The 24,705-nt window shown below is 38.3% G+C and overlaps 2 protein-coding genes across 5 annotated transcripts; both read right to left on the reverse strand.

Moving 5' to 3' along the window:
• Positions 1–1,325: 1,325 nt before the first annotated feature.
• Positions 1,326–18,071, reverse strand: LOC105050085 (probable adenylate kinase 5, chloroplastic). Of its 4 annotated transcripts, XM_010929947.4 has the most exons (21): positions 17,781–18,071; positions 17,602–17,703; positions 14,518–14,646; positions 14,303–14,437; positions 11,565–11,711; positions 9,783–9,857; positions 9,595–9,697; positions 9,409–9,449; positions 9,158–9,286; positions 8,872–8,907; positions 8,722–8,802; positions 8,473–8,611; positions 5,751–5,830; positions 5,594–5,659; positions 4,532–4,561; positions 4,329–4,438; positions 2,305–2,442; positions 2,160–2,189; positions 1,999–2,066; positions 1,699–1,783; positions 1,326–1,579 (listed from the first exon to the last, which is right to left on the reverse strand). In XM_010929947.4, exons 1-19 carry the CDS (start codon positions 17,997–17,999, stop codon positions 2,030–2,032), a joined length of 1,827 nt encoding a protein of 608 aa, XP_010928249.1. In that variant the 5' UTR covers positions 18,000–18,071; the 3' UTR covers positions 1,326–1,579; positions 1,699–1,783; positions 1,999–2,029. The 4 variants fall into 4 exon arrangements, with proteins under 4 accessions (XP_010928249.1, XP_010928250.1, XP_073117628.1 ...); XM_010929948.4 differs by lacking the exon at positions 1,999–2,066; XM_073261527.1 differs by lacking the exons at positions 1,326–1,579; positions 1,699–1,783; positions 1,999–2,066; positions 2,160–2,189 and having other exon boundaries at positions 5,632–5,659.
• A 2,535-nt stretch (positions 18,072–20,606) lies between these two features.
• On the reverse strand, positions 20,607–24,203 carry LOC105050263 (transmembrane 9 superfamily member 11). The gene is given in 2 exon segments (XM_010930218.4): positions 20,607–23,596; positions 23,599–24,203. Coding segments are annotated over 2 exon segments (1,965 nt in total). The 5' UTR covers positions 23,795–24,203; the 3' UTR covers positions 20,607–21,827.
• Between the last annotated feature and the right edge of the window lie 502 nt (positions 24,204–24,705).

Genomic DNA, 24,705 nt, shown 5'->3' on the forward strand with positions numbered 1-24,705 from the left:
TTTCCACTAACCATATCAGCCCAAGATGACTCGTCAAGATTATTGATATATTGAGATTTTAAAAGCATAGTAAAGATTAAGGTTCCATTAGAACTGTTGAAAATATTTTATGCATGATTTATTTGCACTTCTAAGTTATGCTTGACATAAATTCAAGATGAAGATGAATCCAAAGGTTAAAAAGACACCGTGTCCATCGAAGGCAACTAATACATTGAAGGCCATCCATTCTTTGTGAACCTATTTATAGTTCAAAAAAAAAAAAAAAATCCTATTTATTAATCTATAAATGTGTCCCTCATGACATTTAGAAGAGTGTGTAGTTCACAATGCATAAAGAAAAAACCTCAACAGCGTAAAGAAATCTTGGAGATGGAGAATACTCAGCCACCAATGCTTCCTCCACCCAAGCTTCCCTCCCATAATTCCCATCTTTTCCTCTTCCATCTCCCATCAAAAGCTAAGCTGCTTCCCGTTCTACCATGCCAATGCTATCACCATTACTCTACTTTCACTCTTCCTATAATAAATGCATGCCATATATGTGCACCTTAAGTATGCAGTGGCGTAGCCAGGAGATGAGGAGAACACTAGGAGAAAAATGTAACCTACAAGCACCAAGTTATACTTATGGTTCAATCAAATGTAAGAAGTCGCATAGGAATAGATGCTGCTTGCTGTCTTGAAATCAGTGAATTGAATTGATATATATGAGTATGTGGTAAAGGTCAAGAACCGAAGTTCAATTGTGACCATATTCAAAAGGTCAAATTATTCGCCATTCTTACCTCCCAGCCTCATGATTTTGAATTAGTCCTGAATAATGGAACAATTCACATTTATTCAATAACTCATAGAATTCATAAAATACTTATGAATATTTGACAAGTCATGCTGCAACCATGGAGAAAAATATTGCCTAATGATAGGTTGGACAAGTATACTGAAACCATTTTTTCCTCGTCAGTTTTTTTGTCTTCAATCTTACCTGAATTTTGGGTTCTCTCTGTAGCTGACAAACTAGCATGTGTAGCTTGTAACTGTCAGAAGATTAAGTGAATTACTTTTAGTCGCAGGAAGCAAATAAACAAAAAAGAAAAGCACAGTTTTAGCTCCTTCATTGTTTATTTTCAAAGTTTAAACACGAATTGTTGTATTTCTAAAATATTGCTAACTTATCTCCTAGATGAACTGCATAGAGATAAAAGGTTAAGTTTTTCTGTAACGTGTTCTCCACATTAATTCTTAAATCCAAATGCACCGCTGCAAACTACCTCTCTAGGCAGTCACAAACCAGTAGAACCTATTATAACCATCGACTTAAATTGGGAAAAACAGCTAAGCTGCATTAGCATCAAACAGAAACATTACAAATAAAGGACAGTACGATCCTTTTTCCTCCCTAACGACAATACAATCGTCTCCTACCTCATTGACTCATCGTAGCTTTTTCATGAAAGATCTAGCAGTGTTAAAATACAAATTTACATAATTATGGGAGGGATCCCTGCAAAAGATTTCTGAAGGAGAAGAAATCTGGAAACAGAATAAGATAATATCTGTTCATCAGCCCATTTACCTGATCAATAGAAATATGTTTCAGAACTTTTATTTCAAGAACTTTGAAGAAAATGAGAAAGGAAATAGAAGAAACTTAAATAGGGATTATTCATGAAATGAAAGGTTAATAGGGCTTACACTACTATTCACAGCATAGGCATCTGAATTGCATGGTGTTAAGAGGACTCGCTTTCTTGCTCAGAGAATACTGCTCAAGAACCCCCTATAAAAGAAGGAAAACATATTATTTAAACAGGATATATTCAAATTTTTAAAGTTCAGATCAAGGTCCGCCAAACCAGTACCAAGAACCGTATTGTTGGTACAGTGTGGTATGCATCCCATGCCGAGACAAGTCTCCAACACTTATCTCCCAGCCATGGTACTACCCAAAACCAGATGATATAGGCCGGTACTTGGTGGCACAGGATAGTTCACCTCAGTTCAAACCAGCATAGATCAATTCGGCTCATGTACCAAAACGAACCTCGACACCATACAGGTACCTTATCAATACGGTATGATACAATCAGTACAGGTCAATATGGCAGACCATGCTCTAGATATTCCAAATGTTCAGAAGATGGGATATGTCATACCAGAGTCCAGAAGTAGTTTTCTCTTTGTTTCTGCAATCATGTCAAGATCAAAGCAATTTATACTATGTTTTCAAGCACCAAAAAGTAATCTAACATGGAAACAACTGACAATACAAATTACATCTGACCCATTAGCATGTCTTACCTTGGTTTTCCTTGGAAAGCATCATTAATTTCATCTCCTGTTGGTTTTTCTGGGAATGTAGCTATAACAACATATTTCTCCTTTCCAGATGGCTCATCAACCCTCTTGAATAGTTCGTAACGGTAAGGGTAAGTCATCCTACAATCCAGAGTGCATCAATGCTAGCATGAAACTGTTATAATTATGACATATACTGTTGAATTTAGATCTGTTTGATCTGGTAATTTTCAGAAGCAAGAACTAAAGGAAAGGAGAGGGAGAATGATCCATCAAACTTGTTGCTGATTGCAATTTAACAATTGCAAAATCAAAAATGTTGCAGGCATCACAATGGATGGAAAAAGTAAGGAGATACAAGATGGCACCTTGTTTATGGATGCCTCGAATTGGACACAAGAGGAAAATGACATCCATAAAGTCAACCTTTAAATGATAGCAAAGGCTTCTTTATTATTTTTTGTAATACGGTAGGCTGGATAGACTTGAGTAAGCATATCAAATCACCGATAAAAGAGATACAGCCCCATGCCCACACAATAATATTTTTGGCACAGGATAATGCAATTTTAAGGAATTGAAAGTTCAATGTAGTCAGTATGGTTATCAATATGAACATCTTAAAAAATGTTTGCAATCCTTAATATAAATATAATGATGTTTATGCTAATATTCAGGAAGACGCACCTTGATGGATGCTACTTATAGACAATAGAGTGTTGGTTGATGAGAGAAGCAGATCAAATGCTAAATTAGATTTATGAAACAAAGCTTTCGAAAGGACAAAAGCTTAAAAAAAAGTTGATCAAAGACAAAGTAAATAGAATGCAATTTTAGTGAAAACAGAGGTGAAGATGAGGTTCAATTTAGACTGATTAGCACAATTTACCACAAAGAGAAAAGTTTCATTATTGAGGATTGTGTAAATCCTAAACTGTAAACCCTAAACCTTGAGCCATTAGCAACAAGAGCAAAAGGCAAAAGCAGCAGCAAGGGAGAAAAAATGCAGCAGCAGACCAGCAGCCAAAAAAAAGAGAAAAAAAAAAAGAAAAATGAACTAGGGAAGCAAACAGAGAAGAAAAAGTAGCAGCAGATACAGGCCACCAGCAGCAGCTATGAGCCAGCAAGAAAAAAAAGGCAGCAACAAAAAGCAAACAGGAGGAGAAGACCAGCAGGCAAAAAGAACTAAAAAAAACAAAAGGCAAAAAGAAGAAGAAGAAGCAGAGCAGGGAAGTGAAGTGGGAGGAGGGGGGTGAAGCTGAAGGAAAGGAAGAAGAGGAGAAGGAAAAATCGATTTAGATATTTTGGATATACACAATGAAGATCTGAGAGAAGCATTACGAAGAACAAATACTCTAATTTCTATTGCAGGTGGAGGATGGGAAGGCCCAAAGTGACTTAGGTGGAGATTGTGAGAAAAAATATCGAAAAGATTGAAATTATATCAGAGACGGGCATAAATAGGAAGTCTTGGTGAATGAAGATCCATGAAGCAAAACCCCAATAGTTAGGACAAGGCTTGATTGGTTATGGCTACGGTGACAAATATGCTCGACTTTGACAGAATTCGTGAATCTTACGTTCCATAATTACTCTTAATGTTGGTTCTCCATTTATGACCCCTTGCGATGATATATATAATATTACATATTCTTCAATTTGCTTCATAATTTACTCATATCTATTATTAACTCTTTTGTTTCATTATTTTGATTGTTGCCTAATATCAGATATAGAGCATTCTATTTCATTTTTTCCAGAAAAACAAATTTGATCATGGAAAAAATTATACATTTTTTAGATGTTTCCTATGATAGAAAGCATTAATGGATTTTTTTTTTAAAAAAAAATTAATCAAATATATCAGTATTTTTAGAAGTCCTCTTATAAAAGTTTTAAGTTTAGAACCATCCATGTGTGAGTTAGAGACTGTCCAACTAGTCATAGCTGATATAGCAGGCACCATCCATGTGTGAACTAAAACTTTATCCAATACAGAAGATTCAAATCATTTTTAATGAGCTAACCTCAGAGCACCCATAATTGGGTATTGTGTGCCTGCATAATATAGAAGCCGAAAGCAGTAACAGTTTTCAAATGATGCAGCATACTCCAATCTCTTGTCCCTTCCCATTGTCTTCAATGTTCAAGGTTTTGCTTAGCAACTAAATTTGCAGATGACTGCATATCTGAATCAACCAAAAAGTAGATTGCATCATAGCAAACTTACTTGCATTATGCCACTTGATCCCGGCAAATCCTGAGCATAAAATATTCGACCATGAAGAAAAATTAGAAATATAAGCAACTTCATCACCTGTTTGATAGTCCAAAACCATCTAATGGAAACTATAACAGATTTGTTAAGTATGTGCACAGAGATACTCCTATCCAATAATAGGAAGCAGTTTTGGCATAGAACATCAGACATAGAACCAGATTTATGCCTTACTCAAGGACATCTTTAAGCTTAAAAACAAAATCATGCTACACCTTTCCTAAGCATTAAGCTGATGGAACAGCAACATAAAAAGGAGCGCACATGTTTGTTTTCACCAGAAGCATTTTTAGTCAGAAATAAATGAATTGATGACAACTCTGTGGATGGAGTGTTATGTGACCAGGAAGAATAACCTGCTTTGATACAAGACAGCATAGCAAGGTTATCAGCATTTTAGGCAAGGTTACAAATACCAGTGGGACAGCGGAGCATCTCCTCCATCCCGAATGTTGGTATATGGCATTTCCCAAGTGTCATATGGAACAAGTCAGGAAATGGACAGGATAGGGTGGGACATTCGCTATTCCAAGTGTTAAGACATGGGGTGTTCTGTTCCATGGAAAAACTGGGATGGCCCCATCCCACGATATTTAAACCTTAATTTCAGGTAATAAAAGCTTGCGAACTAAGAAATGATCAAGATCTCCCAGCAGATATACTTAAGAAAAATGTCAAAAAGCCATGCTTGAAAATAATTACATTAGCACAAACTTCTAAAATGTAGAACATGTACCTAGAATAATATACATTTTCACAATTAGAATTTAAAATTCTTCAAAAATTTCATACCAGGATCATAGCTGTATCTTTAAGAGTCATTTTCATTTGATGTCAAGACACTCTCATAAGCTAATGGCTTAAGTAGGTTAGCAGAAGACAACAAGACTTGAAAGATAAGCACAAACCATGTTGCATATTACATGCTAAAATATTTTGTGCAAGATAAGTTTATGGATCCTATCTGCTTGGTGAAGACCTACTAAGAGAAAACCAAGAGAAACTGCAAACAACCTTTAGGCGAGGATTAACAAGGATAACAGGACGGTTACCAGCTGCATCTGTCATTGCTTTAAGATCCTGCACATCCAGCTCCGAGCTTAGTGAAAGAAAGCAAAATATTTTCTCAAACTATAGATATAATGCAACATTCTTTTCACAAGTTCCTCACATCAATTATACAGTTCCCAACAGCATTTTGGGGAGCCACTAGAATAAATATATCATCTTGTTCATCGACCTCTCTAGCACCTATGATATAACAGAGGATTCGTCAACCCAACTATCAATCATATCTAACCAAAAATAGGCATATAAAAATGGAAAAAAAAAATTTCAGTACACAACAGCATATCTAGATTCCAGCAGTTCATAGATTATGCATGGTTAAACAGTCAAAGAATTATGGGCAAGAGAAACTCTGCACTGTTGCAATTATTACTGGCAGACCAAGATTTTGCTAGGGGTGGCAACTGATGAGTGAGGGATGTATATCTGTGCGTGAATTACGATGCAGAAATACTTCTTTTCTCACATAGTTCTCTTTCTATCTAAAAAGAACTTGACTAACAAAAATAAAACAGTAAATTGATAGCTGATCCCTCCATTGACCGTACATAACTTTTAGTCCTTGTTAGTTGTTACCGAAGTTTCCTGGTCCCTAGTGGCTGTACACACTCATTCTCCAACACATAAACAGCTACAAATAACTGTGTACATACACATACACGATGTACAGGGAGAATATAACTGTATGCAAGAACTAATATAAGTACGCATGGTATAAGTGTAAGTGTGTACAGGACTAAAAAATTAGACGATAATGGTCAAGGGACTGTGGGTTAAATTCCGGTCAAAAGAAAGGATCAGGTATTAAGTTTCCAAAAATAAAAATTCTAATTAAAATTATGGTCACAGGCTCATAATAAATGCAGTCGCATATCAATTTACTCAAATAATGCAAAAAGAACGAGATTCAGCTGTCAATATCTCATCAAAACATAACATTAATATTTTTTTTGGTAAAGAACATTAATAATTTATTAACCTCTACACTTATATCTTAAAAGTGTAGAGAGAGCCCATCTTTCTCACAGCTGCATAGTTGAAAGCATGAGCTGTAATTAGGATATGCATCTGAGCAGAAATATACAATCAGGAAGATAACATTGATTTAAGTAACAACATCAACAAAAAAGGAGCTTGGAGCAATTTATTAAGAACATAAAGACTGGAATCCATAATTTAGAAAGTTTTGACAAGACAACAGCTGAACCTTATGAATTCCAGATTTAAGGTTCTAAATACTGGTGGGATGGTCTCCCATGGTCCCATGTGTTGCTATGGGGCACAATCGCCAGTGTCGGTACAACACAGTGTCCCAAGTGTTGGTATAGGGCATGGTCCCAAGTGTCAATGCTAAATGGATGTCTGAAACTACTTCTGATTCAGATTATGTGGTTTTGATATGGACTTGGTATTGTTGATGAAATTTCTAACAGCCTTTTTTTTTTCTGTAGAAATTACATAAAAAGATGAGTATCATGATCAGGCAGTGGCTGTGATGATATATCCATGTTTGAAGGTCAATCACTATCCTTTAATGGACAATGAATTCTGTTAACTAAGGTGTTTCCAAACCTCTTCTGCATATAAAATACATCTTCAAGGCATCAACTTCTAATATAGCATGTATTGGTTTCTATAGTCCTCAAGATGTGCATGACATAATAACCCATAGCTGAATTAGCAGTCTAGTTAAAGGATATCATGGAAATATACTAGAGTTCTTGTGTTTTGTGTATTCCAAGAACAGTATGTGATGCCTACCCTCTTTAGAAAAGGTCAAAAATCTGGTCACTCTTGTACATGGAAATTTGGGATGGGGGGATAGGATTTGCTTATACACAAGCAGGTTTTCTCAGGAAAAGTGGATTCTAATATCAGTTCTTCCAGCCATTTCCTTTATAAACTAGCAAACGACAAAAATCTTGTGGAGACTAAAGCCATCAAACTCATAGATCTGACAGATATTCTACAAAGCAGCAAATTTTGTTGAGATGAGTTAGGGTATGGACAAGGATGAATGGTATTCTCCAAGGATCCACATTAAAAATTTGGCCAATTTTCAGCAGATGGCAAATTTTGGCCCTCATGTCATAATGAAAGTGAGGACTGAAAGTGCAGCACGTACCTTGAATATCAACTCTGTCATGAAGCACTAAACAAAAGATAATGATCACAATGAAGATAAGAGTTCTGTTGAATAAAGGATAAGATCATTAACATCTCCTAATCACTTGTAACTTTGATATATAGCACCGATTTCAATTATTTAGTGCATAATATTTTGGATCATCTCAGGTTCAGTCTGATACATAAAGCAGAAGGCAGGATAATTGGTGACGACAATGCAATAGATGAAACATGGAAGCTGTTTCTCTAGGTGGTTTTGTAAACTCTCCAGAATTAAACAGAAGATGATTCGAAGGATGACATAAATGCAATCATAAGAAATTAAGAATGATAACTTTCTATGCATCAGATGGGTTGCCAGTTTCGCATGGATTATGACTCTAGCGAGAGAGAGAGAGAATGCAGGGCTTGTGCCGAGCTGCTGGCTGGTTTATTTGTTGGCTATTGCTGAAGAAGGTCCACATAAATGTTCTTTCTAGCCCAGTTAAATGCTGATTTCTTTGTAAATATGCCCCTCATCTTCCTGTTGTCACAGTTTTCCCTCCATTGTGAGCCTTGGTAGTTAGTTTATGTCCACGAACATCTAATAATTTTATGATTTTATTACATGTATACTGCAGTGCATTAAAGAACAACTTCGTGAGGTGTAAGAAGAGGAGGATTATAACTCTAGTGCAACTGGTTTTTCAATCACAGACCTATGGAGCCAATGTTGATAAAGGTGCCTTTAGCACCATGGTCACCCCAATCCATAAATTCCAAAATTTTTCGACTTCCGGCAAGCTGCAATGGCATACCAGCAAGTGCACCTTCCCCCATAGACCCTTGAACACAAACCTATGTAAAAGAAAAAAGGGAAAAAACTTCACTAATTATAATTCATCCCCATGATATTACACGTAAAACCTCAGGTGAAGAAAGGCTTGTCTGCAGCAGAGATGATTTACCTTGACACGTTTTCCATCATCAGCAAATGAAAGAGCAAGAGTTCGTACAAGTTCCATAAGGGTACCTATTCGGTAGACATCCTACACATGACAGGAGTGGTAAGTTACTGCATAGGTTTGATATGAAGGGGAAAAAAAATGATTCCTTACCATTTCTGGGTTAAGTTCAGGAATGTTGATCTCCACCTGCGAATCTGGTAATCAGTAAGATCTATGATCCCAACTTAGTTTTCAGAGAGAAAATACTAATTCAAGAAGTTCAGATATAGATTGGAAAAACAATGCAAGAAGATAATAGACTTTCAGCTAAAGACGAATATAATGCTAAAGATCTTATATATTTCATAAATTTGATTAAGAAAATGCTTACAATTTGATTATGGGACTGCTATTAAAAATTGAAAATTAGAAAGAAAAATAAGTTCAAATTCTTGACCTTTAACCGGCTTCTTTTATCTTCTACAGCCTTCCATGTGGCTTGCAGCACATCATAGTAGAAATATTCCCTTATTTCCTTCGAGTGTGGAATATTATTCAATCGAGTAGGAATCCCTCGCCAATTATCCTGGGAAAGAAATTATAATACAAGATCTAATGCAACCAGGTTGATATATTAACATATGACAATATTTACTAATTATGTTCAAACAGCAATTATAAGATGTAAAGCAACAATTGGGTTCACACCTTGTTTGAAGCTGTCACTTTCAGATTGGTAACCAGTTTTCCTGGTAATAGATAAAGGACAAAGAAAAATGAAGCATAAGAATTTTAAACTTGTGTGGCAATAACAAGTGATGTGAACCTTTAAGTGCTTTTAGTACCAATCAAGTAAAAGGTAATATACCATGAAAAAAGTTATTAAATACTGACCTTTAATTTCGTCCAAGTTCTTATTATTTACGGCATTATAAACCTGCTGCAATAGGGAGTCTATTTCTTCAAATATAATTTCTTTTGGGCGATTTCCATCTACCTATTTCCTTGAAAAATATTAAAACAAATAAGAACCATTCTTCAAATTCTTGTTAAAATAAATGGAACCCAGAGTATGCAATCACCCTTTTTAGCAAGTCCAAGTATGTTGGTAAGGCAGCTTCAGCATTTCGTTTGTGTGTCTCAAGACGTGATTTGACCTGGCCATATATAAGAAACAATGGTTAGACACGGCATTCTACATCCAGAAGGAAAAAATGCTAAATAAACTCTCAATGATGGATATACGTTTATAAGCTAACACATGAAAATTGCAGTATAATGTTTGGCAAAAAGACCTCATATGAATCCTGTCCAAAATTGCAGAAGACAGATGCCTTATTATGATGATGTTACCAAGCTCAGCAGGAGAGGAAGAAATAAAAGGGAACGATTCACTCTGTATTTCCCAAAATCCATCTAGAATGCTTGTAGAGTGTGGGCAAATTCATTGTTTTTAAGTGGAAACAATCTTTTTATGCCATTTTGAGTATTATCCATTAGTCAAGAGGTTCAAGTTACAACGACATACAATCATGAATTAAGTGCATGCCAGTCAATGACATAACATGCATACCTTCCTCAAAAGATATAGGCAAGAAACAGGGTGTATGTACCATTATAACATGCTTACCAGTCTAACCATATCAGTCTGTATCAGTCATGTAGGTCAGTCTATCTGTATTGATCTGTACCAGTCACACAGACCAGCAAAGATTAATATGGAGTGACACACTCATTTTTCTTATTTATGAGCCCTGGAGTGCGGGCAGCACATGAGTGGCACAGCATGGCATGACACATTATGGTTTTGTACTGTTCTGGCCTGTGACCAGCAAGGGTTCTGCATGTGTTACTTACTAGCATTGCAGACAACGAGCCATCATATATACAAAAGTAGAACTTGGAACAGATTTCCAACCTTAGTGATCTAAAGATTAATATGGGGTGGCACTTACTCATTTTTCTTCATTATGAGCCCTGGAATGACAGCAGACACATGACCGGCATATGGCACGACAAAATATAGTTTTGTACCGTGCTGGCCTGTGACCAGCAAGGGGGCAGCATGTAATACTTGCTATCATTGCATAAAATGAGCCATCGTTACTAATAGAAGAGTAGAACTTGGAGTAGATTTTCAACATGAGTGATCTTATGTCCAAATATCTACTCTATGCAAACATGAATGGTGTGAGCAGCCACAATGTCTCATAAAGTGTAACTTTTCCTGACAGGCAAACACTTTCCATAGTAATGCAGTGGAATTATATGTGTAACTAAGCCATGGAAGAACCATAACATCTATAATTCTACCACAAAATTATGGCTGTTATCTTAATGAATATGTTCGCAATTTTAACACTGGTGTAGTTTCAGAACCAGTATGCTCAAGATGAATGCTTTATGGAAATGTTTGAAGACAACGAATAACTTTATAATTCTGATTCATGTTCTCTCTCTTTTTATGGATGCACATAACCATGAGAGCTTTATCTCATGCTTCAGCATTTTCTAAACCCAAATCCCATAAATCATATGAGCGCAATTAGGAATAATGAAATCTAATATCTAGTGTTCCTTCATGGCTGACAGGGAGATTAGGTTTTGTCTGACAGATGGATCATGCTCATAACACGACAGAAGCTGATTTGATGAGGAGTCATGTAGGCATGCTAATGCTTTTTCATTTTGGTTATTTTCCTCGTTTAATTTGCACCATGCATGGCACTTGATCAGCCAACTGATGACAGCTACATCAACAGATCTATAGAAGCACACAAAACATGCTTTTCATCTTTGTTATAGAGACAATAAAGTAAAGCAAGAGAAAAAAGCATGAGAATAACAAAAAAAAAAAAAGTTACTTTTTCCTGTGTATCATCAGAACGAGTAATAAGCCGTGCAGAAACTTCCTCTGTTTCTGGAGGAAAGTATTTAAGATGGTAAATTTTGCCAGTTGCAGGATCCAGCCTTCTTCCAACACATCTGTCGATTAGAATTTCATCAGGAACCTGCATGTGAACAAATGCAATTTCTGAATGGTCAAATTTATCAGCTTCATGGATACCAGGTTGGATCAAGGTAGCATGAGTAAACCTAAATGCTTAGCTTTCAAGGTGTAAAAATTATATGTACATTCATGCTTTTATACAGAGAAAAAAAAAATGAAGGACATCTATATTGAGAGAAACAAAATGCTTATCTTCTTTTATCTTAATTAGCAATCAGAATTCTTTGAGATGCAAACAAAGATAAGGTACCAAGAGACCAGGAGTGTAGATCAACATTTAACAATGTTAATCTAGTAAGAGGACAGGTTACACCAAGTTTGAAGATATAACTGGTTCTTTTGATGCGTGTCAGTGTTTTTGTGGTCGATGATGAAAAATCTGGGTGTCCATTCAACCACAAATACAAGATCTATAATATTTCTTTCGATCTTAATGTTTTGCTTGGTTTGCACCAGCTACCCTTAACATCTTTCATAGCTGCTTAGATCATGACACATGGCATATAATCTGCATCTCCATAGTGGTCAAATTACTTATAATGCATTTGTTGCAACATCAATTAGCTATTTTGGTAATCTGAAGAAATACTTGCACCTTGACAAGCATGACAAATAACCACTCAACTTCCATCAGACACCTCCTCATTATGTTTCCAATTAATCAATTAAATTGGCTCACATGTTCATGTCACGTAAACAAAACAAGAAAAAGTATTTAAACATTTGAAAGAGATAACAAAACAAACAAATTGAGTCAAAACTACTCTCAGAGATAATAATGATACTAGAAGAAACAGAAAAGTAACCTGATACATGCTGGTCAACTTAGTAAGTTCTTCCACTGGGACCCATGGAAGTAGGAAAGCAGTGTTTTCCATTTGGAAAATCAGTTATTGGTTATCGACATATCATGGCTAAATGACCCCTTGGACTACATCAAGCCAGCTGTTTGAGATGCAGGGCTAACTTGGCGGGCTTGGGCCTTCTTTGTATCCAGCCAATTAGGACTAAAATTGCCTACAGACCATGGACTGTTGAACCGGAACCGGTGGCCATGCTTGTCGGTTGGTGGTACTGTTTTGTATTGTTTCATGCCGGGCTGAACCAATAGGGCAAAGAAGGGGAGAGGGAGAAGAAAGAGAGGAAGAGAGAGAGGAGGGGGGAGAGAAGGAGAGGGAGAGGAGGAGAGGGCCTCCGGTAGCCCGAGGCTACGCCTAGGGGCCTGAGAGTGGCCGAGGCCGAAGGAGGGCCTCCGCCCTCATCCCGTGTGAAACAGAGGTCCTCGATACGAGAGAGGAGGGCCTCGACCCTTGTCCCGTGCGAAACAGGGGCGACTCCTGTTTCGCATGGGACAAGGGCGGAGGCCCTCCTCCGGCCTCGACCGCCCTTGTTTCGAATGGGACGAGGGCAGAGGCCCTCCTCTAGTCTCGGCCGCCCTCAAGCCTCTCGGCGTGGCCTCAGACGGCCTCCGGCGGTCACCGGAGGCTTTCTCCTCCTCTCCCTCTCCTTCTCTACCCCATCCTCTCTCTCCCTCCTTCCGGGATGGCCACCGTGTCATTTCCATACCGGAATCAGACCAATTTTTCATTGGTACAGTTCGGCATGGGATGGTTCGGAAAATGCTGCTACAAACATTATATCTCCCTTTACAAAAAGAAAAAAGAGAACAAAAGAAAAGAAAAAAAACTAACAATTCATCACCATCTAGATATGAACCAGAACCACTATGTAGAGATTTTATGTCTAAAGGCATGTCAAGAGAGCCCAGATGAATCAAGATACCACATGTGGGAAACTCAATGACAATGAAACAATCCCTTTTGTTTCTTCTTGGTATGGCCCCATTGTGGGTATCCTTGCAGAAGTTACAATTTCTGAACTTATGTTGTAGTTTCATGAAGAACATAGCACTAAGATGATACAGAAAGGGTTCCAAAAAGCATAGAATTCTTACTTATATAAGCTAAGAGATATGGAAAGGAAGAGATTCAGAGTGGGAGGGTAGATGGAAAGTGCACAGTTGTTCTCTAGCTAGCCAGCTGGTGCCTAGTAATATTAACAAGGGGGGCAACCACTTGTGAGTGATTCAGGCCCAAATATTAACTTGAATAGCTGATCGCCCATGATAGGTCTCATCTATCATTTTATCCTTGTAATTGTGGCCCAATCACAAGAATTTATCGCAATCAGAAATACAGGCTAAATGATGGAAACAAAGAAAAGGGGAAGTGTACTAAGTGTGGTATGCCAATGGACCAAGCTATTAATTGGCCCTCTAGTGATATCCAATAGAAATAAAAAATGAACTGAAATGGAAAGAATATTTTGTTTCTTGCAATCAAATATATTATATACAGCACCTTTATAGACTTGAACAACCTTAAAACGATAAAACAATCTATATTAAAACGCAAAGCAGATGAGTATACACTTGAAGGATACACTCAGCATTGAAGCACAAGACACAAGCTTTGAGACACATACGCACACAGTTATCTAGCATTAGCATGCTTTGATCACAGGAACTCAAAGCACCGGTTTATTTAACAGTGAAGAAGAATAGCCAATAAAAAAAATACATAAATGGCATACATCTAGTACAATGTATATGTCTGGTCTTATTCCGATCCTTTCAAGACTTTGTGCTTGTGAAGGACTCCTGGGGAACCCATCAAGAAGCCATCCTTTCTCTTTTACATCACGTTGTGATAGCCTTGATATCACCATCTAAGGAAAAGAAACTACTAATTAGAATAGCATTGGAACAGATAAGGAAAACGATGCAGGATAATTGATGTATAACATACATCTGTGACGATGTCATCTGGAACAAGCATGCCATTGTCCATGTATTCTTTTGCTTTCTTTCCAATCTCTGTCCCTTGTGATACTTCAGCTCTTAGAAGATCTCCTGTCGATATGTGCACCAATCCATACTGGAAGGTACAAATCATACATCATGGCAACCAAATTATGTACTTGAAGGCCAGAAACCATACATATATGGAGCCTCATAATGATGAATCGAAAATCGAAAAGTCATTGCTATTGTCATACAAGTACATTTTTACTGTAATCTAGCATATACTCAAGATATCATAATTGCACATGCAAAAGAATAGTTATCCATAAGAAATATCCATGTGACCTGCCACTTAAAGAACACGGACTCAAATAATAAGATAATGAATTCCAGCTCCTTCCATACATGCTATACAATTTTATAGAAAAGTGAAGTGAGATCAGTCAAAACGTTACATCCTTGTAATAAACATGGGATTTGACATGAAACTCTATTGTCCCCACATACCCTACATACCGATCACTGAAGTCTAATGAATGTTTCTAGCTTCGAAAAGCACTCTCCACCTGTGCCAGCATAAGCTTCGTGCTTAGAGCTGTACTTAAAGAAAACTATTCATTCCTTAAGCTCCCCCACTTGAATGTTCAGAAATTTAATACTTCTTCTCCTCATTTACTCCTATCCTTTTTCTCTCTATGCTTCTTATCCTCAATTATTTCAACACTTCTTCTACTTTTCGCTTGCTCATACTCTCTTTCTTGCTGTTTTGACTATAATAAAAAAAAAAGAATATTCAGATCTATCCAAATATGGAGTAAATATATTTGCTTGTATCAAATTTTTCAGTGAGTCTAATGATAAGGGGCTGCATCTAAGCATCATGAGAGCAACAAGAGCCTACACAATCATGGATAACAAATTGAGAGAGTTCACCAAGGGAGACAACAACAAACTCAAGGCCATTATGGAGGATATGAAAGAAGTGTGCAAGTTATTAGAGCAGCATGCCATCACCTTCACCTTATTCCAAGATATTTACCCAACTTAAACATCAATAGATAAGCCCTCCACCCCATATCTTCTTGTTTCACTTTTAAAACGATAAAAAGATATCTCACAAATTAGCAAACAGTATGTAAACAATCTAGTTGCAAGAGACCAGGATACTGAAAGAATTATACGTGGATTGAAAGTGCACAGGTGCCTTAAAAATTACAGTGGCTAACAGTGGAAAGCAGATTGAAGCATTCTCTAACAAGGAAGTATAGAGAATTTTGTATCGACAAAAGTGGTGGAAAAGCTAAAAGTTGAAGGTGTACTAAAAGTAAATCCCCTTACAAGTTTGCATGGTTGCATCACCATGATAGTCTCATTGTAAAACAATAGCCCTTGATCCCTTTTACTATTGAATTATTCAAAGACTAAGTGATTTTTTATATTAATCGGGGTGCACAAGCAAGGCAAAATATAGATATTTGGGTCCAAACAAACCAGATATTTGTAATCATGGATCTAAAGCCTTTTGGCTTGACTCAAAAAATTCCAATGCACATCCTATCTCCAGCAACGATAATAGTGGGACACTATCCTGGATAGGTGGAGCAATTTGCCAAAGCAACAAGACTGTGAACAAGTTTAATGAAAGCAACTGATGCAACTGGATCTTTGAAGACTTACAATTGAAAAAAATTATATTTCAACTCCAATCTTTAGGTTTTTATATTATATTTTCTAGCAATTCTCTCATTAACTTTTAGAGAAGGATTATTGCATAGTATTCCTACTTTATTAGGTTTAGATTGGGTTAGAAAGGTTATAAATCATTGTTTTTGTGTTTTGAAGTGACTTCCATGGCTTTCCAATGTAGCCTTCCATGCAAAAGCAAATATTTCTATTTTTGGCAAGCAAGCTTTTCGCTGGGAAAGTGAGTGTTTATTTTGATTTGAGGTCCTATTTTGAGTTGAATTATGTTTAGTTCATGGTCCATCATAAGAAAGTTGGAACCCTTTCCAGATCAGGAATCATCATTTTAGGGTTGTTTGAGCATTGGTATACAAGGTCCATGAGGAGCTATTTCTATAATAAAGTAGATTCTTTTGGGAGGTTTTCTCTTTAATTTTTGTCACCCTTCTATTACTCTGTACCTCATCATTTTGAACTGTAATAACTCAGAAAAGAACAATATATTATTCTCATTTGTCCAGAACCGAAATTTACGTCAACATACATCCAATTTTGGTCTTAATGCTAAGTTGCTGGAACAGCTTACAATAAACTAAACAGCTGATTCCATTAGTCCCAACAAAAATAGTTGCCAGAACAGGTATTCACAGGGCTACTTGCAATTACACCCTTTAGAGCATCACCCAACAGAAAGCTAACATTGTATATAAATACATGTAATGGCATGTGCCCTTAGCACTACATGATGGTGGGGGAATTATGATTGCCAGATACAAAGTAGAGGGGAATCCAGTGCTTCTGTAACATGCCCCTTCTCTCAGCTTCATTCCTCCCTTCTGATGTCAGTGATCAAGAACCCCTATGAATTCGAGCCTACAGGCAACATCAGTTCAACCAAGGATATATACTGCAAATGCAGGAGTTGAAGATGGGGCCTTGTCTATGGGCATGTGACTGTAAGATCCCTCTCCATGCATTTCAAAATAAACCCAGGTGGTAAACTCCTTACCATATCAATGCTCTTATTCAAGAAATTCTTTCCCTGTTTGCACTCAACCCTCCAACCATAGGAGGCATACTAAGTTCCTTGGCTGCTTTTTCTTGCCCCTACAACGTTCTTTTATCCATTGTCTAACAAGGTTTAGCATCAAATCCCTCATTATCATGTCCAGCTGATCCCTGATGTTGGATTATATGCTTCAGCGTTCAGTTTCTTATTCTCTTTTATTGGGGAAAAATAGCTTCTTTTTCCGGTCTTACCCAAAAACGACGACGAAAATGGGAAAAAAGAAAACAAAGAAAAAGAAATCTTGGTGCATCACCATCCTTTAACAATTATCATATGATTCTTGACATTAACTTGTACAAGCAAAAGAAGGCACACGAGGAGATAATGGGAACCGACCTTCTCGACGATCATCTGACACTGAGTGCCTTTTCCCGACGCAGGAGCCCCAGAAATCATCACCTTCAACGGCTCCTTAGCCGAGCAATCCACTCTCAGTGCCTGACGAACAAATTACAACGGCATCAAGAAATCTCAAGAACAGCTAAAAGGAAAGGGCGAAACCTCCGGGAACTGACCTTAGGCTTAGGTTTTCTCTTCCAAGAAGTCTTGAATTCGACTCTAAGGGAGCGAGGGGAAGCTAGAGATGAGGAGAGAGAAGAAGATGATGGTGATGATGATAAGGGGCCGGAAGAGGAGAGGAGGAGAACGGAAGGAGGGCGTGTGGGAAGAGATGGGATGAGGGAGGCGTAGCGGTGGTTTCCGGGAGTTAGTTGGGTTACGCTGGAGGCGGCCATTCTCCCTCTACTAGGAGGGAAGCGATACCAGAGGTTTCTTTGGATGGAGGAGAACGAGGGACGGAAGGTGGAGTGCCCACCGTTGATATATATAATATATAGCAGAAAATTTGATAATCCGGAGCCATTGGTTTCTCGGGTTCGGGTTGTATCTTTCGAGAGAACAAATGATTGATCCTTTTTCATGACGTCAACCGTTGGATGGCGCATGGCACACACAGCAAAGCACACCAAGATCTTCCCTCCATCCGCTTGCACAGATCTGGAAGCGGCTGGTGCACCATCCAACGGTTGATCGCGAAAGAACGTGAATCATTCTTTCGCGCGAAAGATGCAACCCGCTCCGTGGTTTCTCTTCCCAGTTTTGCCCAAGCATAAAATAAACCGTCGGTACCAAGCTCCATAAAGTCGGCAATGTGTCTGACGATTGATGTGATTTCTTTACTCTCACATATGAAGTCATCAGGGGCTAACCATTTTACGGCAAATCAAAAATTAGGGACTGATAACTGATTCTGCTATAGAAAAGTAGCATATTTCAAAGTACCTCAATTAATTTTTTATCCACAAAAGAATGCTGCACTCTATCATATTAATTGGTATCTCAGAGTACTTGAATTTTAAAATCCTATCAATACCTTCACAATCCTAATAAAACTCAGAATTTTAAAATTTACAATGGTCAGAATTATTTATTAGGCCATTTTTTTGTAGATAAAAATTTATTTAAAAATTTATATTTTTTTAAATAAATATTTTTTAAATAATATTTAAAAAAAATAATTTATTCACGTTCTTTTACATATGAGGAAGTGATTTTGAAATCTATTATCCATGTTCTTTCATATTAATATTTTTTTGAATAAATTATTAAAAATTATTCATATTTTTCATAATATCTTTTATACTTTTTAGGTTTAAAAATATGAATAACTGAGTTATTGAGCATTGAATGATAGAAATATTAAAAATAAAAATAGATATTTTAGAAATAAAATTAAATACCTACTTTACTGAATGATAAAAAAATAATTTAATCACTCCTTTGGTGGATAAGATTTTTTTTTTTATTTTATGAGTAAATTGCTATCCACAGAAAGTAATTTATCCATCTTGAAAAGTATGAGAATATACATAAGTTGGTTACTAGAAAAATTGATCAACTTTTTCATGATATTTATCCATAAAAGAACAAACCCTAAAGAGAAACGTGTTCTTTTGTAGATAAATATCATGAAAAATATGTGGAAGATTTAGGTTTATGTCTTTCTATTTCTATAATTCCACTTCTGGTAGAGATAGGAATGCAACTACTTTGCTCAGTAAATAGGTTATTGAATCTTATGATCTCATCTGCAGGACCGTGCCTTTTCAAAATGATAGAAAGCATGCTACTGGATGACCAGAAATAGGGGGACATTCCCATAATCGACAATATCAATATAGTGTGCTCTTTTCTCAACAATAAGCTGGTGTGCCCTTTCTCTAGTTCCTCATTATGAACTCGGGAGTATTGCATAGCTTCATTTTTGGCTCAAAATTTGATAATCATGTGTTTTTCCCTTATAGCTCATTTGGCTCTTGAGAGGAATATTCTTTCATTGAAATAATTTTTTGAAAAATTAAGTCATGAGAATATGATGTCTTAAAAAATAACTTTGACATGTTTCATTAACTATGAAAAAATAATATATTTTAAAATATCTTATATTTATTTAAATATTTATTTTTTAAAAAAAAATTATATAAAATATCTATTATATCCTTAATAAAGAAAAATGGCCTATCTAGTTCAATTCATGACTTTAAGGGCACTGTTAGAAAAAAAAAATTCAAGTCCCTTCTTATGAAAAAATCAAAAATTAATATCTCATAGGGATTTTTTTTTTTTATGAAACATAAAAAGTTGATTCTCATAAAATTACTCTACTTTTCAATTTTTTTTTTTGAACTCCAATCAAATAAAAGAGATTTCTTCATTTTTCTATTGATCATACTTTTCCCTCCTATTCTCGTCAATCAAACAAGTCAGGAGAAGGGGAAGGACAAAGCACGGCATAAAAAGCATGGAGACATATAATCACACATAAACATGTATTTTAAGTGCTGATCTTAAATAGTTAAGAGCTTTTTCAGCTTTACAATCAGTAGCTTCAAAAATATTCTCACCTTTCAATAATTTTTTCTCCTCTCAAGTAGCTTTTTCTTCCACTCTCGATAGCTTCAACATTCTCACCTTTCAACAATTTCTTCACCTTTTAACAATTTCTTCCCCTCTTAAATAGCTAAGAGCTTTTTTAGCTTTACGATCAGTAGCTTCAAAAACATTCTCACCATAGGGATTTTTTTTTTTTCATGAAATATAAAAAGTTGATTCCCATAAGATTACTCTACTTTCCAATCTTTCTTTTTTTGAAAACTCCAACCAAATAAAAAAAAAAAATTATTTTTTTATTGATCATACTTCTCTCTCGTATTCTTGTCAATCAAACAAATCAGGGGAAGGAGAAGGACAAAGCATGGCATAAAAAGCATGGGGATATGTGATCACACATAATCATGTGTTTTAAATACTGATCTTAAATAGTTAAGAGCTTTTTCAGCTTTACAGTCAGTAGCTTCAAAAACATTCTCACCTTTCAACAATTTCTTCCCCTCTCAATTTCCTTAGAAAATAGTAGAACACTTCTAAAGAGCACCGGCTTGACCATAGAAAATCAGCCAAAGTTCATCGATCGTATGCAACTTGGGAGCCTGAGAGAAAAGGCTGAGAGATGGCTTGTGTCTCTGCCATAAACTAACTTAACTTTAAAAACAAAGCTTTACAAAGAAAGTGCAAGTATCCACAGGTGTGAGTCCAAGAGACGTGCAAGCCATGCTCGCTAGCAAGTTCCCAGTCCACAAAAGGAAGGAGCACAACTGCAAGCCTGTCAAAGTGGGAGTACTATCAGGTGGTGAACTGCATCACCACGAGAGCCATGAACGTGAGAACCTAGCAACTTATCTCTGGGGTTACTACCCTATATGACCAGACAACCATTAAACGTTGCCAGATTGAAGTTGTCACTGATAAACAAACAAATAAATGAATGAATTAATGAACGTGCACTGAAAAAAGTTTTCAAAGAGAACAAAAATATTAAAAGGTTGCCGGAATGACCGATGCACGAGAGATGGGACGGCTTCAGACACGGAATGGTCTTTTCTCAGATAGGGACTGGTAATGCTGACCAAAGGCCCATTGAGCTCAAACTCAAGGAAATCTGATTCCAGTAACCTCTTTTAACCCCTTTCTTTAATTGTACTTTCAAGTCATTACCTCCAGAGCCAATTGTCACATGAGAGCCCTAATTGTACTACGAAGTCATGCCTCCACAACCAATTATCACATAAAGCGCCCTCCCCCACAGATCAATCAAATTTTGGTCGCTCGGATACCATTCTTAAGGTGTTCCCCACATTCAAATGCCACCCAAGTGAAAATAATATCAAACTTCTTAACAGAACAGGGGAAATCTAACAAAGCATCACGCATCTCACCAAATACAGTGACTGACATCCCAGCAGCGAAAATGCTTGAGAACAGATTCGGTGAAAAACTACAGGAAATGAATAGAAAGCTTGGGCTAGCACAAGCTATTACATCTTGAAGGAACCCGTAAAGGAATCATAAGAGTTCAAATGAGGTATTATTTTTTATATCCAGTCTCGAACTAAAATGACAACGTCCAAGAGCTATACTGGTGACATAGAGAGCATTCTGGTCACTTACCATGGGATTTCAAGTACTGCTCCAGTGTCCGGATAGCTTCGCCATGCCATGGCATCTCAATGTAGCTTCACTGAGGACAAAAGGTAACGAACAAACCAGAAGGAAGAAATGAATCCAGCCGTCCCCGTGGCAAGCATGATGGCAAGAACCATTAAGAGTGAGCAGCCAAGGTAGAGAGCAGCCGATACTGGCCCGCTCAAACTCTTGAGATCAAACATCAGATGGTTCACCGAGTACAAGAAAATGTATATGGCCAGCGATCCAGAAGCGAAGAATGCCTTCCACCACCACCTCCAATCTTCCACACATAGGTGCATGTAAGTGAGCACAACGGAAACTTCAGCGGAAACAACAACGAGGGGGATCAAAACGATGAAGAGGGACCCGAAGAAATAGTAGGCTCGGCCCATCCACAAGCTAGACAATATAAAGAAGAGTTCGAAGAACAGAGTGCCGAATGGCAGCGTGCCGGCAGCCAGAGCAGACAGCCAAGATGGGTACTTTTGCGGAGGGATCTCGCGAGGGATGTGATTAGTCCTCACAGGATACTCAAAGTGAGGTGCTTTCGCACCGAGGAACCCACCCAGCATCGTAAGAGGCACAGAGATGCAGAACCAGAGCAGAAGCAATATAGCGAACAAACTGAAGGGGATGGCCCCGGTGCCATGACTTCCCCAGAGAAGGATTTTGAGAACGGTCAGGATCAGAAAGGCAATACCAGGGAAGAAGCAGGCGACACGCCACGAGACCGACATCCAGCCGGAATGATCGCCGCACCTCAGCGTCTTCCAGAGCCTCACGGCACCGTAACCTCCCAATGTCCCCAGTACCGCGTAGAAGAAGAGCATTCCGGTGATCAGAGTTCCCCGAGAAGCCGGAGACATGAATCCGAGTGCAGCAAACAAGATGGTCACCACTGCCGTCCCGAGAATCTGAAGACCATCTCCGACCATCGCACAGAGCAACGTCGGATTGTCCGGCGCTCGGAAAACGTCCCCGACTACGAGTTTCCACCCTGAGAGCTCCTCGTTCATCTGTGCCTGCGCCTCCTTGTTGAGCTCCTCATAGCGAGTCAAGTCGCGCCGCACCGTCCGCAACAAAATAACTGCGAGGAAGGCGATGACCATCAACGAATTGAGGATCGAGAGCCAGTGCACCTTGGAGCCCTCTATCTTCAAATAGGCGTCCCACCGTGACGGCCACTTGATGTGGCTCTCCACAAAGTCGACCCCGTAGGTGAATACCACCGGCTGGTTTTCCTTGATGGCCATCGCCACCGTTGCCGGGTCGCAATTGATCTTCCCCGGGTACTTATCATACATCTCGGAATTCTTGACCGACTCCAGATCGTGAGAGAAGCTGCAGGGGACGACTTCAAAGCCAACGACCGTGTAGCCCGGCATGACGTCGCCGGACTTCCCCGAGTTGGAGGGGATCATTCTGGCGGCGCCGCCGGTGCCCAGGACGGAGGCCACGTTGGTCTCCTCGCCTTTGTCGACTATGACAGTAAACTTGAGGTGGTTGAAAAGGTAGTAGGCGTCGCCGGCCTTGATGCCGACGGGGTAGCCGGTCCAGACGAGGAGGGAGTCGTCGCGCTTGGTGTAGCGCACGGCGGGGATGTTGTCAAGGATGAGGTTAACCTGGTACATCTCGTCGATCCGCTTCCTGAGGAGGTTGAAGTCGTCGGCGGAGAGGGGACCGGAGCGGCAGAGGAAGAGGTCGGACTCGTTGGTGAGCATCTTGAAGTGGTAGGGGGACTTCTCGATGCGGTCGCCCATGAAGAGCTCGCCCAGGTTCTGGGCCATGTCCTTGATGCCCCCCGGGGCTGGCAGAACGGGAGCGAGTAGTAGCCATAGGAGAGCTCGGTGTCGATGGAGGTGAGCGAGTTCACCTTCACGGAAAGAGGTTCGCCGACGCTGTACTTGTGGGGGTAGCTCCTGGCGACGTAGAAGACATGACAGGAGGAGGAGAGGAACAATAAGATCGAGAGTATATTACAAATATTAGGCGCTATGGAAGCCATTGGAGATGTTACACCAGAGAAAGGCGTGAGGTGGGGGTTGGAGGCCCGAAGTGGGTGAAGGGGGCGGGGTTTTAATATTCCGATCCTCGCCTCGCGGGGTCGAAGTGCTTGGGAGGATCTACTTCTTTGCAACCGTCATAGCAAGCGCGGATTCCCTCCGGTGGTGTTTTAAACCGCGTAGAGCCGTGCAGTCTGGGGCTTGCAATGGGAGCTCGCAGACTGATTAACTTGGCACTCCATCTCATACCTTGGAACATACGACCGTTCTTGGCACGATCGCTATGATGGGCAATATGATATATCGATACCATCTCAATTCTTCTATCTTCTGGAAGATTTGTCTTTAATAGCCTCGAGAAAATCATTAAGGAAGAGAGCATGGTAGATAAATAAGTCCTGGATTGGGGCCTACCCCCGATACGTTGATTTGCATTGTAATAGGGCATCAAGAATCAACTCTATCTGGACATCTATATCGATACCGTACATGAAAAAAAAAAAAACTCAAAGTTCTCCTAACATGCCATATGTCGAGCTCTAAATTTTTTTTTCATATATATTTATATATATATATTTATATATATATATATATATATATTATATATATATATATATATTTAACTTCAAATTTTTATTAAACCCTATCAAACTTTGCCGACCCCCTTCGTTGTTGGCCACCTCTCCCCACTCTCCTTACGACCACCTCCCATCAATCTCTATTGCCGCTTTCCTTCCTATCATCATCGGTGTCAATCTTCCCTTCCAATCTTCCTCATGTGCTTTCCTTCCCACATATCTCCCAAAAAAAGAAGAAATGAAAAGAAAAAGAAACAGCAAAAAAAAAATTGGTCAACCATGCGGAAAAAATTTTTCTTTAATATTTTCATATTTTATTGATTTTCTCTATATTT

The sequence above is a fragment of the Elaeis guineensis genome, chromosome 8 (genome assembly GCF_000442705.2).
Source record: "Elaeis guineensis isolate ETL-2024a chromosome 8, EG11, whole genome shotgun sequence".
Classification (NCBI taxonomy): domain Eukaryota; kingdom Viridiplantae; phylum Streptophyta; class Magnoliopsida; order Arecales; family Arecaceae; genus Elaeis; species Elaeis guineensis.